General features: G+C 39.2%; 1 protein-coding gene across 11 annotated transcripts in view; it reads left to right on the top strand.

The window, feature by feature from the left end:
- The window catches only part of dmd (dystrophin), a 343068-nt gene that overhangs the window by 140867 nt on the left and 183960 nt on the right, over positions 1-18241 (top strand). For all 11 annotated transcript variants that reach the window (XM_038716227.1, XM_038716250.1, XM_038716303.1 and 8 more), the window contains exons 8-9: positions 2375-2493; positions 9839-10035. In XM_038716227.1, coding sequence (XP_038572155.1) covers positions 2375-2493; positions 9839-10035 — 316 coding nt within the window. The remainder of the gene's footprint in view (positions 1-2374; positions 2494-9838; positions 10036-18241) is intronic.

The raw sequence follows: 18241 nt of genomic DNA, 5'->3' as shown, positions 1-18241 counted from the left end.
CTGCCTTGAGGTCAGCTGACAAAGAAGCATACAACACAGCGAGACTGAAAGCTGGCATCAAGTGGAGACATCAGCAGACTGGAGAGAGACCTACACCAACAACAGCAAAGCTATGTGGCAGGCGATCAATGCACAGATTCCAGCAGTAAATTATCATTGTACGACCAAAGCTCATGGACCGTCAGAGAGCAATAAAAACACACTTACCTTTCAACATTTTCAACTTCAAATTGTGTCTTACCTTTGCAGTTTTTGTAATCAAAAGTTGTGTCTGGTCGCATAAAAAGACTTGTAATTATTACTCCAATGTCTGGCAACCACCTTGGATTCAGTCAAATTGGGTTGCATTAATTTATTTTGCAGTAGACGTTACTGCAATGTTCCTTTCAAGCACACAGCCTTTGTGGCTGGCTTATAGTACTGACGAGCTTTATACCAATTCTTTAGCTCAGACTGAGACGAAACTTTTGATGCCCCACATATCACTGTGGGGCCCTTTACTTAGCATGTATCTGTCTCCATAGCATAAAACTCTTTGGTCATATTAATATTGATCAATATTCATTGTGTTTATTAATATTTCAGTGTTTTCGTGAGATTTATGTTATTTGTAACATGGTTGTATAGAAATAAAGTGTTTTGTTGTCCCAGTAAACAGTGAACATCTAAATCGTAAAAATGTCTAAAACGTGGTATATCTTATATAAATTTTACCATAAATGTTGTATTTTAGTGGGGTTTTTTCATCAAATTTACATTTACAGTTGTAGTCAAGGACTAGGAAAAGATATTCAGTCACATTATAATCTACACAATTTTGGTTATAATGATGAAATTGTCCTTTACATTTTAATATTATACTAATTTTATACTTTATTATGTCTCCATTTACTCTGGAATTTTAACAGACATAGGTTTACTTATAATGGATTTATAGTCCTCAGCTTCTGACCTATCAGAGGAAACCAGACATAAGCATAAGGGCCTAATGGTTGAGAAGATATTACTGCTTCGTTTTGGGTATGTCATTTTAGGGTTTTAAGCTCTTGGATGCTGTTAATCATCCTGCTCTTTATTACCGGTGAAGTGTATAGCACTTTTCCTTATTGGGAAGTTGCCATCTTATGTCACATCTATGCTAGATTGGTCCTCTGGACCAAATCAAACTCGGTCTAATGACTGGCAGTCACTGGAAGTCCCTTGAGTTTGTGCTGAGCTTGGAAGATCTGCTTTTAGTTTCTACGCTCCGACTGCCTGGAACTCTTTACAAAGCACGCTAAAAATTATTACTTTGGTACCCCTTGGTGAATGTAAATCCAGGATCAAGAACCATTCAGCTTGTTTGTACCTTGTTTCTCGTATCTTGTATCTTTTATGTATTGTTATATGTACTTGTTATTAATTGATTTCTTTATCTTGTATCTTTTATTATTTTCTATCTTTTTCAGTAAGGGGCCAGCCCTCAATGATTTTTCAAGTTTAAATCAAGGCAATATTAATACCCAGTGCAGTGCAGTTGTAATATTATATAGAAAAATTAAATGAATAAATTAACCAATGAATGAAAAAATAAAGTAGGAGATGGATAATGAATGAATGCCCAGTGAGGGTGGATGAATGGCTTTGCAGAAGTGAAACAGTGTTAATCTCCCTCAATGGATACCCACGAGAGTTTGGGTCTCAGGCCTGGACTGGATATAATTATGAATTAAATCATGTTTAGCTAGCATAAACGTGTCCTTACAGGAATACAGAGTGGGAGATCACACACGCCACCCTGCAGATCATTAGTTCTGGTGCGGCATGCCAACAATTTTATGTTTACTGATAGTGGAAGATCAGCAGATTTCACTGAGCAAATGTTTAAATCAAATAGCAAATACATACTACTTTGCATTATTATGATCTACTTTCACTTTCTGATGAGTAGGTGGTTGACTGCAGAGTATGTAGAGTTAAAAATGACTGCATGGTCGATGAATACAGTTTGCTGACTAAAAGTAGTTCCAGAAATAAACCAGACTGCATCAGCTGAAGTGAGTCAATTACAGTGTATTTCATTAAAAATATAATTATTTATAGGCTATATAATAAAAAAAACTTTTTTTTTATTAGTACAATGTCAGCACTTTTACTTACTGTCTCCTTTTACTCAACATACACAGCTGAATTTGCATAAAGCAACTGAGAAAATGATCAACCGGAGACATGATCTACTAAATACATGGGCTATTGCTCTCAATTAAAATGTAGATTGCTGGTAAAGAGGTCCAGACTTGTCTTCTGTCCCAGCCTTCAACCTCCAAAAACATGCAATTATACATTTATTTATTATTACATACAATTCCTGATAATTTCTCATTTGCCTCTGCAGACCTGAGCTTTTTGATTGGAGCTCAGTGGAGAAGAAGACATCTCCAATCGACAGACTGGAACACGCCTTTAATAAGGCCGAACAACACCTGGGGATAGAGAGACTGCTGGACCCTGAGGGTAACTAACAAACACACACATACATTCACAGCCTTGGGCACTATCTTAACCATCAAAGCTATATGCCTAACCTTAACCCTTACCCTAACACCCTAGCCCCCTGTCCCCTTAACCCCTAACCCTAAACTTAACCTGATTATAACCTGAACCCCATTCATTCCTTTAAACCAAGTCTTAACACTCAAAAATGATGTGTCATGCTGTGATTGGGTGTTGCCATGATCAGCGATGCACAAATTTACCGATAGGTTTGCAAAAATGTTCTCACTCGTCAGAGAAGTCTTTTGATTTTGCGCCAAATAAGGGACGCCTCTTAACAAATTTGTCTACCTGATATTTGTGGACATTCGTGGCATCCATCACGACCAGAGTTTGTGCTGACCTAAGACCAGTTTACAGACTGGGTTAAAGTTTACTCTGTCTTTGATGGGCAGCTCTGTTATAAATGGTGGTGTTTTTTTCTAGATTAACTATGCCTATCAGAAAAACTGCTGAAAAAATAAAAATATTTTATCTCAACTCCCCCTCATCAGAGGATGTTATTATAATTATTGTTTTAAAATGTGTCTTTTCTTCTCTCATTCCTCTAATCCTGAAGCTAAACCTAAATACAATTAAATAATACAATATTTTTCTGAGTGGGATGCTCATGCTCAACAACACTGGGTTTGACAGATCCATAAATACTGTTCTCATTTTAAGTTCTGAAGTGGCACTCGGGGGTTGTATAAAAATATGCGAGTCAATGATTTTGTCTAGTTGTTGGAGACTTTTCAAGGCTGTTTTATCAACTTTATCATAATCTTACCACATACATGTATGTGAAGTCTGGAATTGAGCGGCATTCCTCTTTACACGTCCCCCTCCAGCCGTTGTGAGTGCCGTGTTCAGGCTTTGAGCCAGTGCGATAGGGTGTGTTGTAATCCCTCACAGCTCGCTTAAGCCTTGAAATGACACATCACGGCAGATGGATTTTCATTGATCTTACAATAAACAATCCCTGTTTGGGAGCAAGTAGGGTGAACGTGTATCATTATTATGCTGTGCATCAATGCTCAAAACACTATTAACCCCCCACCTGGGCTTTTTGAACATTTTCTGGTGCTATGAAAAGATTTCAAGTTGTATTTGTCTGCGGTTTTTGTGGCTCATATCTCAGTGAAGAAGAGCTGTCAGGATTTGGGAAGTTGGACACTCGTTTGATGTTCACCTCTTTGAAAAAGCACATTTTCTGTGATTTCAACAGCAGTTTTAATGCTGGACATCAAACGACGATGGATGCTTCAGTGTAATCAAAGAATTCAGTGTTCCTTTGTGTTTTTTCCCCCTTTTCTTTATATCTGTCTATTCTCCTTTCAGTTAAATCACTTGTTGGTATGAATGTTTAGAAAAGGGATTAACGCCAAAGCTGTAAACAAATTGTCAGTTGTTTTTTTTAATCGTTCAAACCATATTGTAGTAATGAATATATTTGTGTAGAGGAGGGGTACAGCCATGGATGTGTAACATAACAAAACCATTGTATAATTATTTAAGGTCCCATTATGGAAAAGTCATCACTATGGCAAATTAAAACAAAGCGCTAATGGACATTGTGGCTGATCTGAGAAATGAGGCTGCCTGTACTCACAACATTTGAGGTATTCTGCCACACCAGTGCTAGCATGTCAGCTTTGCTATTCATATGATGTTATTTGGAAGGAACCAATCGCTTCACCGGTCAGTCCTGGTTTTGGTAAAAACCTGGCAGCTGAGTTCTGTCTAGTCAAGGAGTCTAGTAGTTAAGTAGTCATGTAGTTTAGTAACAAACACATAAAACAGTACATTTCTCTGCACCAGTTTATGGTGTAAAAATTTTTATTCATGTAAATGGAAACACTAAATTACATCTGGCAGTTTAAAATATAACAGAATATAATGCAGTAAGGCACAAATCCGCACAACTTCAGCAACTCCAATAAAGTGCAGCTCTCAGTCCCAAACAGAGCGAGGTTGCGCTTCAGATTTTAGATGTTTATATTGCAAAAGTCTACCAGCTACGTTACCACTCTGGAACTCACAATGTGAGAGCGGGTTCACTTGATTACTATCACGACGTACACCAGAGTTGATTGGCTCATGTTATCAGTAAGTACATTTGTTTTTCACTGCGTGAGAAAATTGATGCGTGTGCCAAGTTAGTAAGTCTCACGAGAAATCTCATCACATTTTAACCGCGGGAGATCTCATCACACCCCTAATTAAAAAATATATGTATATCAATCTCCATAAGGAAGAGGAGCCCCTCTTCTGTTCCTCTTCTTGACGTTTCTTCCATATTTTCCCCTGTTAAAGAGTTTTTCCTTATCTGTAATAAGGCTCTAAGGATGGAGGCCCCTTGAGGCCCCAGCTGTGTTAATCAACAGCAGCAGTGTACCAGTGATTATATGATTCAAACAGACCTTGCAAATTATAGATCCGCAAGGCATGAAAAGGATACAGAACTGATTCCAAACTTTGGCTTGCTCAAGAGTCACGTGCACAGACATTGCGTGTTGTTGCTGGTTGGCATTAACACCAATATGCAGTCTAACACTGAATACTGCGTTTAGAGGGATCTGACTCGCCTGGTCTTTTGCAATTACTGAGAGAGACCAATTTCTATACTTCGTGTACTGGGCTCCCCAAACCCCGTCCCTCATTGAAATTACAAGGTTTTTTAAGTATACAGTCTTTGAGGTAATGTAATAACCTCCCTGTAGGGATATCTTTAGGGGTAGGCTCTGTATTACATAATCACTCTCTTCATTTCATTAGCACTCTTTTTCTCTTTTCTTAGCCCTTCACTGTCTCTGTGTATTTCTCTCACCAGCTACTCCCACTGTTTCCTTTTCCTCTCTTCTTTCTTGTCTTTCCTTTGTTTCTCTGTGCTCTTGAGCCTTTGTTCACTTCTTTAGCCCCGAATCAAAGCTGACATCCAGCTGCCGCGTTGCAGCTTGGTTCTCAAACCTTATCTCTTGGAAGCCATATTTTTCACGTAGTCCTTGAACACATCAGCAAACTGTGGAATATTGGTTAGACATGTTTCTCACTAAGTTTTATCTGACCTAACTTGGGTCACAGAAACTTGGAGACATCATGAATGGAATAATATAGGCTGCTGTTTTCTTCTTTTCTAGGGAATCATTTCAGAAGCTATTTTAATCCAAACTAATGACATTTCCACAGGTTTACAGAGACACACAGACACTGCAAGGCAGGGACACACACAAGCAGAGTCATACAGATATAAGTGGAGCAGCATGCAAGAAAAGTCCACACACACACATCAATAGAATATAAATAAAGACACTGTACACACTGCGATGTGCTTATATATGGGAGTATATTGACAATAAAAGATTTGAGAGAGCACAAAACAAATTTGAGCGCTACTCAGTCTGAGAGTCAACATTTGAGAGCGCACAGGCACGGATTTGCGAGAGCAGAATCAGATTTGTGTGCGAGGGAGGACAGAATCTTGAGCATAACAGATGATTTGAGCATGCTTAAGGAATTGTGTAACTACATTTGAGCCTGCAACAGATATTCCCACACTTGTAATGATAGAAGCTGCTCGTGTTCAACTTTGTCATTTTGATTCGAGTGCAAACTCTAACTGAGAACCGAGCGTCACCTGTTCAACCTGACCTGGAAGTTAAAGGTCACACTGTAGACCCTTTCTTCTACTTTCAAAATAAAAGCTGGGCCAGTGTTTTTTTTCTTTTTACCATCAGATGGATACAAAGAGCACTATTTAGTTCTATATTATCTTAAAATCAAAATGCCTTGAACTAAATCATCCATTCATGCATCAGGGATGGATGATCTAGTTTTTAAGCCATTATGACATTATAAGTAATTTGGCAGAGTGAAATAAATTTACAAGTTGTTGCAAGCTATATAGTAGTATAGTGTGCATGTTTTGGTGTGTTCACAAACAGCGGAAAATTGATTTCCACCTCACGTTTCTGGACTCTTTGTGTTGACAGAAATATTCACCTTTAATCTCCTTCACTACAGTGGTAGGAATCCCAAAATAAACATTTTGCTGTGATTTAATTGCAACAAACGGATCTAAATGATGCCGAAGTAACTATATCAGATACTGATTTGTTAAACATATAAACTCATGCTCTGAGAAGCAAACAACTGTTAAAATCCTTGTTTTCTAAATGACGTTCAGATCAATCAGGGCTATGCTATGCCACCTTGTTTCATAGTAAAGTAAAACGATAGCTGAAATCAAGTAACAGACACATATTTGCTGAACTTTTCTCCAAGCAATCTCCTGTTTTTAATCTGGTCTCTGTATAAATGTGAAGTACTATCACAGGGCTCTGGGTGCCCACTGCAAGCTTCAAAGACAGTGGAGATCAGAAAATCAGTGGCTCGCTGCTGCACACAGGTTGAGTAGCACGAGTGAAGATAAATCCATTTTTTAATCCCAAAAATTTTAATTAAAACGTTAGTAAACTCTGAGTTCCTTCTGCCGGTACATGGTTCCCGATTAGACCAGAATCTCAAGTTGAATATTTTCATCTCACATGAATTTCATGTATTTGCACCATTCAAGTCCTCCCAGCACAAATTGACTGTTATTTGAGTTGTACATGTGAACACACATTTACCTTTGTGATAATTTCATCTATTTCTGTTGGGATTTTTCTGAACCAGATGTAGCATTTTCTTATTTCTTCTTTTTCTGTTTTTGTTCTTAATTTGAACAGAGTACATTATTACAACCATTATACGAAAAACATTTCTGAATGAGGCTGATTGGCTCTTCTGAGATGAGATGATGACTTTTTTCCTTGTGGGTACTTTAAAAAGTCATAATAAGCAAGCAACCTCTTGCAATATCAAGTGCTCAGAAGCCAAAGCAGCTGGAGAAAAGTGTGAGAGCGAAACGAGTGCATGCATGATCAGGACTGCACGCTCATATAAGATTCTGCTGTTGCAAATCTGTGCCTGTGCGCTTTCAAACATTGACTCGCAGACTGAGTAGTGTTCAGGATTTGTTTGGTGCTGTCTCAAATCTTTTGTTGTTAGTGTACTTCCATACACACACACAAAATGGCATTAATGTACACTACACTCAAACACAGAACTCATTAGAAAACATTCACACACCCCAAAATAAATATAATGAGATATACGCAGGATACTCGCAGATCCTCATAAGTATGCACACACATGTAGCTGTGGTGAAATGATTAAAATGGAGCTCATGGGATAGAAAAACAGAGTGGATTAAACAAGGGAGGGATGTGTACACACTTGGACACACACTTGCAGATGGTGGCATTATTTATGAAGCTGTTTGTCTTCCTCAGACAAACAATAACATCCTCCGATTTCTCTATGCTGCTGATAAATCAGTATTCCACAGCCAAAAATATGACTCTTGCTTTATCTATATATCTCTCTCACACACACCCACTGACACATATATCTTTCTTGGCACACACTCATTTCTGTACACGCTCATTTCTGTTACTTTGTGTCTGGCACATTTTCTCTCTGTCTTTTATTTCCCTCCCTTTCCACTGTCATCTCCTCTCTTCGTCCTCTCTCCTGTTCATTATTCTTTTAGTCACAAGCTAACCACTTTCCACACATCACTCTCTTAACATACCCGCAACCATCAGTTCATTAGCGCTCCATTTCTTTCTCTGTCTGTCTTTCTTTCCTCCCTTTCTGCGCTCAGACTTCTCTCCCTCAGCTCACCCTCTTTCTTCTATCCTCACTCTATCTGCGTCTCAGTCTCTTATGGTGTTCATTTATCTGCAGTGTCTCAGCCCCGCTGTGATCTGTCTCTATTAGTTTTGCCCTGGGCTGACTGGCCGGGCCACAGGCTCTTGGCCCCCCTTCCTGAAATCTCTCCTCCACCTGTTGGAAAAGTTTGCTGTGACTTAATTTAGCTGTTGGAATCCAGATTCTGATGCTATGGGGAATAATAAGCAGCATAAACAGTTGCCTACAGTTATTTATGCGGGTAGTGATGGCGCATCGATAAAATGCTTGCCTTTGGTGTGGGAGACCTGGGTTCAATTCCCACTGTGACCCATCCACCGTTGTGTCCCTGAGCAAGACACTTAACCCCTAGTTGCTCCAGAGGCGTGCGACCTCTGACATATACAGCAGTACTGTAAGTCGCTTTGGATAAAAGCATCAGATAAATGTAGATTTATGAAAAAATTTACTCAAATCTCTTTTTGCAGTTGTGCAGCCTCATGGATGCCTTTATCGGTGGCTTCATAACTTTGAAATAACTCCCTTAACTGAGATTTGTTTTCTAGGGCTGCAAGTAACTGTTGATTTCATTAGTTATTATTCTGCCAATAATTTCTTGATTAATCCACTTCAAAAAAAAAAAGACATATAAAAAGAAAACTTGTTTGCTTATCTGAAACTGGTAAATGGTAAATTAACTATACTTGTATAGCGCCTTTCTTGTCTTCCAAGCAGTTAACTCTACGTGTCACATTCACACACATTCATCATACACTGATGGCAGAGGCTGCCATACAAGGTGCCAAAAGCGCAACAAAAAAACAACAACTAATCATTCACACCAATGGCACAGCCTTCGAGAGCCATTTGGGTTTAGCATCTTGCCCGAGGACACTTTGACATGACCAAAACTGCAAACAGCCCAAAACTAAAACTACAAAGACGTCTACATTTTTTAAATTAATTTATTCTCTCCATGTTGTCCTCACTAAGCTGTTTTCAAAAACCATCCCTAGAGTGGATTTATTATGAAAATGCCGGCCATATGTTTTATTTTGAAGGGGGAAATAATGGAGAAGATGTGGGTGGACAGATGGGTCAACAAAATACCAGACAGTAAACGTAGGTTTGCTTTACCAAGTGTTTATTGTTGTAACCATGACAATGAAGTATAATAGAGTAGCAATTTTAACCCAAACTATGATCTTTGACTAAACCCAACCAAGCCTCAACACTATTGATATAAGATCTGAAAACGGTTTTATCTTTGATACAGAAACGTCTTCCTGTCGATAGTCGTCAAACCAGAAAACACTGGCCACTGGTCCACTGCCTGGAGCAATTATGTGTTTTGTCATTTAGTTTGGTCTCTTTTGTGTTGATTCTTTTTATTCATTGTTTTTATGTTGAAGGAGAACCCTTTTGTGTTTGTACCTTGATTCCCTTAAAATGTTCCTTCCTTGTTTTTCCTTTTTTAGTTGTTTGTTATATGGATGTAGTTTTCCTCTTTGTCTAAGACTCCCCTAAAAACAAGAAAGTTCATCTCAAGGAGTTTATCCTTGAATTTTGAAATGTACTTTCTGCTCTTCAGATGTGGCGGTGCCTCACCCTGACAAGAAGAGTGTCATCATGTACGTGACGTCACTCTTCCAGGTGCTTCCCCAAAGTGTTTCCATGGAAGCCATCCAGGAGGTGGAGACGCTGCCGCGGGTGGCAGTGGGCAGTCCTGCCCGGGTGACGACGGAGGAGCACTACCAGATCCAGACACAGCAGCGCTTCTCCCAGCAGGTTAGACTCACAAACATACACACATTTTGCTCCAGCTCTCACTGCTGTCTGTTGACTGCTGTTACTCATGCTGCCATGTGACGATAATGCCTCATTGGTTTTGGACAGGAAGAAACTGAGAGCAAGATAAGTTTGAACCAGTTTTATGACAGATTTGATGTCCCTGTGCACCCAAAAGTTGTGTTACATGAAGAAAAAGCTCATCACTGTGGCTTACACTAATTGAGTTCCTCCTGTGTCTCAGAAAATCTTCCAGTAATAGAAAGTGAAGAGAAAAATGGAAAGATAATGAGCTACCTACTTGCAGTGAAGACTCACTGGAAGTGAACATACCATGAAACATCTTCTCCACCGCCTACTCACTTGTTCGCACGTTTTGTATTTACCTGTAACCCTGGAGGCAAGGGTCATGCTAAAATGACTCCCAGAAACCCACAGTAATGATCTTCTCCTTTATTTATCTACAGCATGTATAGAGTAAACTAAACCACTGCAACTGGAGCTTTTTGGCAAATTACTGCGGAGTCCCACCCTCTTTTGCTGCCTAAAAAATGTTTCTCAACTTTCGACCCCCCGCCAAGCGGTGCCACATTTGGTGGGTCTTAGAGTCCTTTGATGTCAGAAGAGGAAGCAAGCATCCCTCGCACTCAAAATACATTTTACAATCCCTCACTGATGCATGTTAGTGTATTAAAAACACATCTTCTTCCTTGATATCATGACTTTTCCCCACCACAGCAGTGTTATATCTCCCACCGTGGTTCAGATGCCAAGCATCACGTGAGCATCGAGGCTGTTTCTGTAAATGTCCTGTCATGTCTGAATAAAGCCATAAGGAACATTTGTCTAAGAAACACCAATGTCTGAGTGACAGAAAACCATCAGATTAACAATCAGTCTGAATGTCTGAAAAGAGCTTAAGAAAAGGTAGAGTTAAAGTACTGATTGGATTGTCATAGTTAAATCTCACTTTCACTCCTTTAAACTCCCTTTTTAGGCGAGGAAAACAAACTAATGAGCCCTAGATATTGGCATGGTTAACATTGTAACATGCCATTGGTGGATTGACCTGCCTGTCAGTCATCACGGGAACTAATCGAAGGGTTCCAGTGATTCTTGTTAGTTGTCTGTGCAGTTTGGTGTTACTGTTACCATGATGGCTTAGTGCTTTGACGCTAGTAAGGTGTCATGATTTATTTCCCTTGAGCCTTGGCTCTGCATGCGTCATGTCTGAGCTCAGCTATGTACACTGGGTCTTTAGAGCTACTTTTTCACATTTATTTTGTTGCTTTGTTGTTGAGGCAGCGCCCACACTAAATAATAATACTTAAGTAGACTCTGTAGTATTGCATATTATACAACTAAAACACTGCAGTTGTTTGTGCACTGCATATTATCAGCTCCAGAACAGAATTATCTAACCCAGTTACAAAATGAGTTTGTACTCCTTCTAAGCCTCAACACTTGCATCCCGCTATTCTGCAAGCCTGCCACTTTATCAAGATTACTGAGTGGGCTTGTGACATTCCCAGCAGGACCCTCTCTCTCTTTGTTGTAGTATTTGAGTGAAACTGAAGAGGATGAAAGAAACAGAGGGGATGATCCGTGGTCTCAAACGTCCTCTCAGTTGTCTTATATCAGCACTGTTTAAGACAACACCAAGAACATAATGAATCAGAGAAATTCTGCAGAGATTTGGAGGTCTTTGAGAATACATTTTATAACGAAGGGTCGGGTAACAGCATAATTGGGGAGACATCTCTACAAGCATAAAAAAAAGATTAGTGGGGATTTTAAACTCCCTCTTTCCCCGTAGTTCTACTAAATAAAACTGTGTTGTTAACCAGGAGCCACACAGACTCATAAGCATGGTTTAAAAGATTAGTAGAAACACTGTTTTGATTCTACTTTTAAATGATAAATTGGATAATGAGCTATTTGATAGCATATTTATTTCTCAGTGGTACCACAAACTGAGAACAGGTTTCCTGGAGAAACCAGCGGTGAGCAGATTATCACAGCTGTTTTAATCACATGGCATGATATAAGAGGAGAAACTGCAACAAATTAATGGCATTTATTATGATTACATCAGCAGACGTTTTGGCACAGAGAGACAAACAAATATTATACGCCACAAGACAATAACCTTTCAGCTTTACTGCTCCTGAAATTGTATTAGACAGAAAAAGACCATTTCAGGTCAATCTTTTTTATGTGGAGCATTATTGTTGTGTGGGCGTACTCTGAAAAATAAACAATTTTATCTGTGCCTTGAGCCACTCGAATCTTTAAAAAAAACAAGTCAATATGTAACAGAACTATTAAATCTATGCAGTGCAAGAAACAGCTCCTAAACTTGAATTTCCCATGAGTTGATTAACCTGGTTTGAACCTTGGAAATATCATTTTGGAAAGTGGATGTATGAAAAAGGGAAAAATGTGTTGAGAAAGTGACATAACTGGCAGTGAAAATCAGCTTATTGAATTCTGTATGTTAAAGCATTGCTAGTGAAGTACTAAATCTGCATTTTTGCAAAAGATTGACACTTTCTAGAAAAGTCTTAAAACAAGTTTGCTCACTCGTAACTGAAATAGGTAATACAGGGTGCGATTTGTATAAAAAAAAGGGTGGGGTTGGGGGGGGGGTGTTACTTATGAAAATACAGTTATCTTTTAACAGGACTTTTAGTGTTATTTCTGCTGAAGTCTGATAAGTTATTTTTTTTATCAATCACAGTTGGATTTACATCACATTTATTCATTTAGCTGATGGTTTTATCCAAAGAGGCTTACAATTGCTATATATATCAGAGGTCGCACGCCTCTGGAGCAAAGATAGGTTACACATTGGTAGATGGGTCGCAGCGGGTCTCTCACGCCAAAGACATGTCTTATCCACGGCTCCATCACCACCCTTTAGCTTAATTTATGTAGGTTAACTCATTCAAAATCCCATTGACATTTGGAACTACGCTAATAATTAAAAATACATCCTGTTGGTCCTCAACAGTATGTTGTGTGTGTCTCTTTATATGTTTAGATTAGGACAGCATTCTTTAGGATTTTATATTGTTCATTCAATATTACATTTTTTTTTAATCAGCCTTTAAAAACCACTATTTCCCATAAGCCCTGGAGATTCATGAGCTCCACATCATGGCTCGACAGAAGAGGCATGTCAATGAGAGAGTTGAGGGGAGTTTAGCTCAGACAGGTCGGTAATAACAGCAGGACAGAGTGGATTAAACGCTGTAGAAGTTTTTAGACAGCAGAGATTACAGCTAGACAGTTGCAGCACTGCAGCGCTGTAGTTTTTTTCATGGGAGGTTTTCTTTTTTTATTTCTGTGCTCACAGAGTCATCATTGTTTAACTTTGTATAATCATGGAAACATATGATATACTGTAAGTTTAGAACAAGTATAACAAAGTCATAAAGTCGGTGAACTGACTCAGTAATGTCAGTTACGCAACAACATCAAGCCAGAATTAGCTTATGGTCATAACAGACCAAATAAGACTGTAGGCGTCACAACCAAAGAGTGTGTCGAATTTAGCCGTTGTGCTAATGAAGTAAACTTTTAATTTGTAAGAATTTAACATTCATTTGTAAGATTAAGAGTGTGTTGTTGCTTTTAAAAGCGACATAGTCTAGCTTAAAGCTGTACTATACAGTATTTGAAACTGAAATCCGGTAAAGAGCACTTGAGTATTAGTGTTAGCTATAAAATAGGGATACTATATGAATAAAGTGGGTGAAGCGATACAGTCATATTTGGTTTTAATTGGTAAACTCGTAGTCACTCGTATTGCTCTCCTAAGATTGTCAAAGAGCAATGCTTTTTCTGGCATACAAAGTCCCTCGGAAATTGACTTAAGATCTTGTGCACACGCAGCACTAACAGCTTATATTCATCAAGCCTGAGTTTGAAATGAAACTTCAATTCAGCATCTATCTAATCTCTATCCATCTGTCCTTTCATCCACTCATCCATTCATTTTATAGACACATATTCAGTTTAGAGTCTCAGAGGCAGTAAGGCAAGCAGATGTTCTTCTCCCCGCTAACTTCCTCCTGCTTGTTCCAAAGGATCCCCAAGCTCTGCCGGGCATGCTGGGAGATGTAGTCGCCTGTCTCATTCTTTCAGTCACGGCCTGAAATTTGTGAGTGCCGGAATGAAAACTGGCCTCTGAATAGAGACAGAACCTCTGAATGAAATTGCTTTTAAAAAAAACTCGACCAAATCTCACGTTCACAAATTAGATCTACCAGCGATGACCTTTAGAAGCTGAATCGCAGCAGGATGGAGTGAGCTTCCTGGAGTAATGGCTGGTAATATTATTATCTCACTCAGTTTAATGGCCACATCAACCACCCCCACCCCCCTTCATCAGATCTCTGTCTGTGAGTGGAGAGAAACTGCTGGTCTTTCCCTTCTGGGAATCAGACAGACAGAGAGAGAGAGAGATGGACTGAAAGAGAGAAAAGTGGGAAAAAAAGGCATCCATTTTGAATAAAAGATAAGGGGGAAAAGAGGGAGTGGGCTGGTGTAAAGATAAATAAAGACACACAGAAAGATGAAGAGTTGGAGATGAGGGAAATGAAGAGTGAGATGGAGCAGACAAATAGGGAGTGCAAGGAACAAGTCAGATAGCAATAAAACGAGAGACGGAGAGGAAAGACGGGAGGGGAAAAAAAGAGTCACTAACAGCGGCTATTATCTGCCTCCTCCCTCATCTGTCATCATCAAAGAGGCGCTGTCACCACCTCCTTACATCAACACCATACCACCACCACCTGGGACTCAGGAAGGAGGAGAGACCCTAGTTTTTTTTTAAGAAAAAAAGAGAAAAATTATTAAATCTGTTTAAAGTAAAGTTTGAGACAGTTGTGCAAAACACAAAGACAAAGTCAGCTTTATCTGAAGTGTGTTACCTGTGTGCTGAAACCCAACCTGTCCATGCTCAGACCCAACACAAAAACAAAAGCTAAGAGTTATTTGCGAGGGACTGTTTGTTCTGGGGCTGGGTCGTTGGTTGTTTTATACAGTCTGTAGTCGCTGCTTCTGTCTGTCTGTTGCAGAAAAACACCTAATTCACTTTGAAAGACAGAAAGGGTAAAACGGCAAAGGGGTAAAACAGAAACGGAACGGACAGAGAAATTATGACAGGTGAAGAGAAGAAGAAGAAAAAGGAGGAAAGAGAGGCAGGGGATGGAGGTGAAAGGGGAGATTGATAGCTCGGGAGAAGGAGTCGAGACAGGGAGAGATTAAAGTTTTATGATGTCTGTGGTGGAACGGTTGACTTGGTTTTAGCGATGCAGTGGCTCACCTGGCTGTCACAGAAAAGGCGGCTTGGGAATGTCAAACAAGCGGGAGAATCAGTCGTCAATATTAAACGTTACTTGTCCACCCAAAATAAGAGCTCAGCTGTTGTGTGGCACCTGTACAGAATGACTTCTGTGTAATTTTAAAGGTGAAATCCTAAACTTAAACTTACTTAGTAACTTAGTAACAATGTTCTAGTGTGGCATCTGCAAGGTTTTTGCTGTATAATTTCTATCCACCTTATATTTATACACTTCAAGGCCAAATGTATGTGGACACTGTGGTCTCTGGTTGTGTTTAGACCCTCTTGGCATGTTGTATTATAGTTTCTAATAAAAGGAAATCTAAAAGTTACCGCATGCAATGATATTGTAGATGATAGTGTCCTTCGAAATTTGTGGCTAAAGTTTGGGGATGGCCCTTTCCTGTTTCATTTAATATGCCATTAAGAAGGGGTTTTACCAGTTTGGTGTGGAAATACGTGATTGGGCAAACAAGTCTTCCTAATTAAATGACAAAATACCTTTTTGGTCCATGCCCTCTAGAACTACACATATAAACATTTTCTGACCTGAAACCATCAACACTATCGACAGGATGACATCCTGCCTTGTGATCTTGCCCCACCAGGTTTAAGGTTTGGTTAGGTTTACGGATTAAAAACCAACTAGGTTTAGGGAAACATTGTGGAAATTACTGTGTGAAATTACTACTTTGCTAACGTCAATGTAACTGCAGTGAAACGCAGACTTTTAGCTGGACCATATCATCAGTGTTGGACCTCACAGTCTGAATGGCAGCTACCCTGCAGCCAGGTACCAACATCTGGTGGATAGACTGAAACCAGAAAAGTGGAGGATGTTACAGCAGCATGTCCATGGTTTTGGAATGAGATGTTCAGTAATCACATATGGGTTAACATCTGCGTCCAAATTCTTTTGCCATATAGTGCCTTTACTGAATTGACAAAATTAGATGGAATTGGCATTGTCAATCATGGACACTTTTTTTTTTAAAGGAGACCTATTATGCTTTTCCACATTTATGACTTATCTACAATGTTATAATGTTGGATGTTCATGTTAAACATGGCCAAAGTTTTAAAAAATGAGGTTAAAGCATTTATAAGAAATCACTGTGAGCATCTGTGAAATCAGCTCTGTCTTGACAAATCAACCACATATTTGGGGTTTAAACAACTATATTCCCGCATAAAAAACTCTTAAAAATACTATATGTGACACGAGAACAGCAGTATTGTGAGTACAGTTGTGAGTTTTCTTGTCCGACATTTCCGCTTTTTGACGGCGAAATGCATTCTGGGATATCTGGCGATTGAACTCGCCCCAGGTAGCATGCTTCAGGTCTTGGCCAATCAGAAGACAGCGGGCTTTGAGGGGGGGGGGGGGGGGGGGGGGGGCTTAAAGTGACAGGATCATCTTCAGCTTGTTCAGAGAGAGGCTGAAATGAAGGCCTACATGAGAAATCAGTAAGAAAAAATGAAATGAAATGTTTTTGAATCATGAAAAGCTGCCATACAGGAGTCACACAACTACAATATAGGACTGGAAAAGCAGTATAATAGGTCTCCTTTAACCACAGAACCGATTCAGTTTATTAAACTATAAATATTTGTATATATGTCTATCTAATACATGGCTTTTCTCTGACTTGTAGTTTAGATTCTATATTTCTGTTTATGGTGAGTCATCCACTGACTAATGAAGTATTCATGTGATTGCCTCCGCCTTTGATATACCATGTTATTTGTTAATACACATAAAGAGACAGGACTGAAAGGCACAAACACATACAAGAAAGGAAAACCACACTCATTAAGATTCCTATCCAAACCACGTACAATAGCTGTCTGACTGACTGTGAACCATAACCAAAAGGCTTCATCTAAAACTGTGTGTTTGCCGCACATTTCATTCATTAGTGGACTGATTTCCATAAGTGACCTTTGGAATTTTTCATCATGATTGTAAAACATTTGGAGAGAATGGGCAGATTATCACTCAAATATAAATAATGTATTACACCTAGGAGTGTGAGGGTGATTTAGTGAGCAGCACAACTAGACTTCTGGTTAACGTTGTGTTTCTTGTACTTTCCCACTGCTGCCAAAATTTGCACTGCCAACTGACCCCACTAAACATGTCAAACTATCTTTACTTACTATTAGTGTACTGCTGCATACCTGATTTAATAATTAATATTATTTAATTAGCCACAAAAATGCCAACAAGTGTGGCTGTTAAAAGTCAATAAATCAGAAATAACAATTCTAAAATCTGTAAATCTTTTCAATTGCCCTGAAAAATGTTAACTGATCATAGCAACTGCCTCAATGGCTTTATTATAAATTATAAATTCAGCTGATTTCTGATGACAATAAATAAGAAGAATAAATTAATGAACCACCATAGACAATTCGGTCAGTGTTCTCATTGTAAACCCTTAATGAGATCTTATAGAACTAAAAATCAGTCAGTAGCTTGCAAGCCAATAAATGATAGATGATGGTAAGTTGTGGAGGGTTGCAGTTTTACACAGCTGCTGCTAGTTTGAGGTAAATGTGCCAGAGTGAGTGTGAAGCAGGATGTCAGTGCCAACAGGCTAGTGGTCTCTTTCCCTGCAGAGAAAACAAAATGCAAAACTGGTGACTTTCAAACCTCCGCAGGCAGAACGAGAGTGTCTCGGGGAAGCTGTTGGAGTCTGGATGTGTGGATCTGTAGGAACTGCACAGAGAGTTGTTGAACAGGAGCTGCTCATAACAACATCAGCTTTGACTCTTTGCCGTTGTCTGTTGTTCATTCTGTCCACATCTTCTGCATAACACATCTGTCCTCTCGCTGTCTCTCTCTCATGTCTG

Source organism: Micropterus salmoides, unplaced genomic scaffold (assembly GCF_014851395.1).
Source record: "Micropterus salmoides isolate LMB-PRFRI ecotype aquatic unplaced genomic scaffold, ASM1485139v1 Ms_hic_scaffold_1, whole genome shotgun sequence".
NCBI classification, from domain to species: Eukaryota; Metazoa; Chordata; class Actinopteri; order Centrarchiformes; family Centrarchidae; genus Micropterus; species Micropterus salmoides.
This window is presented reverse-complemented; position numbering and strand designations above follow the sequence as displayed.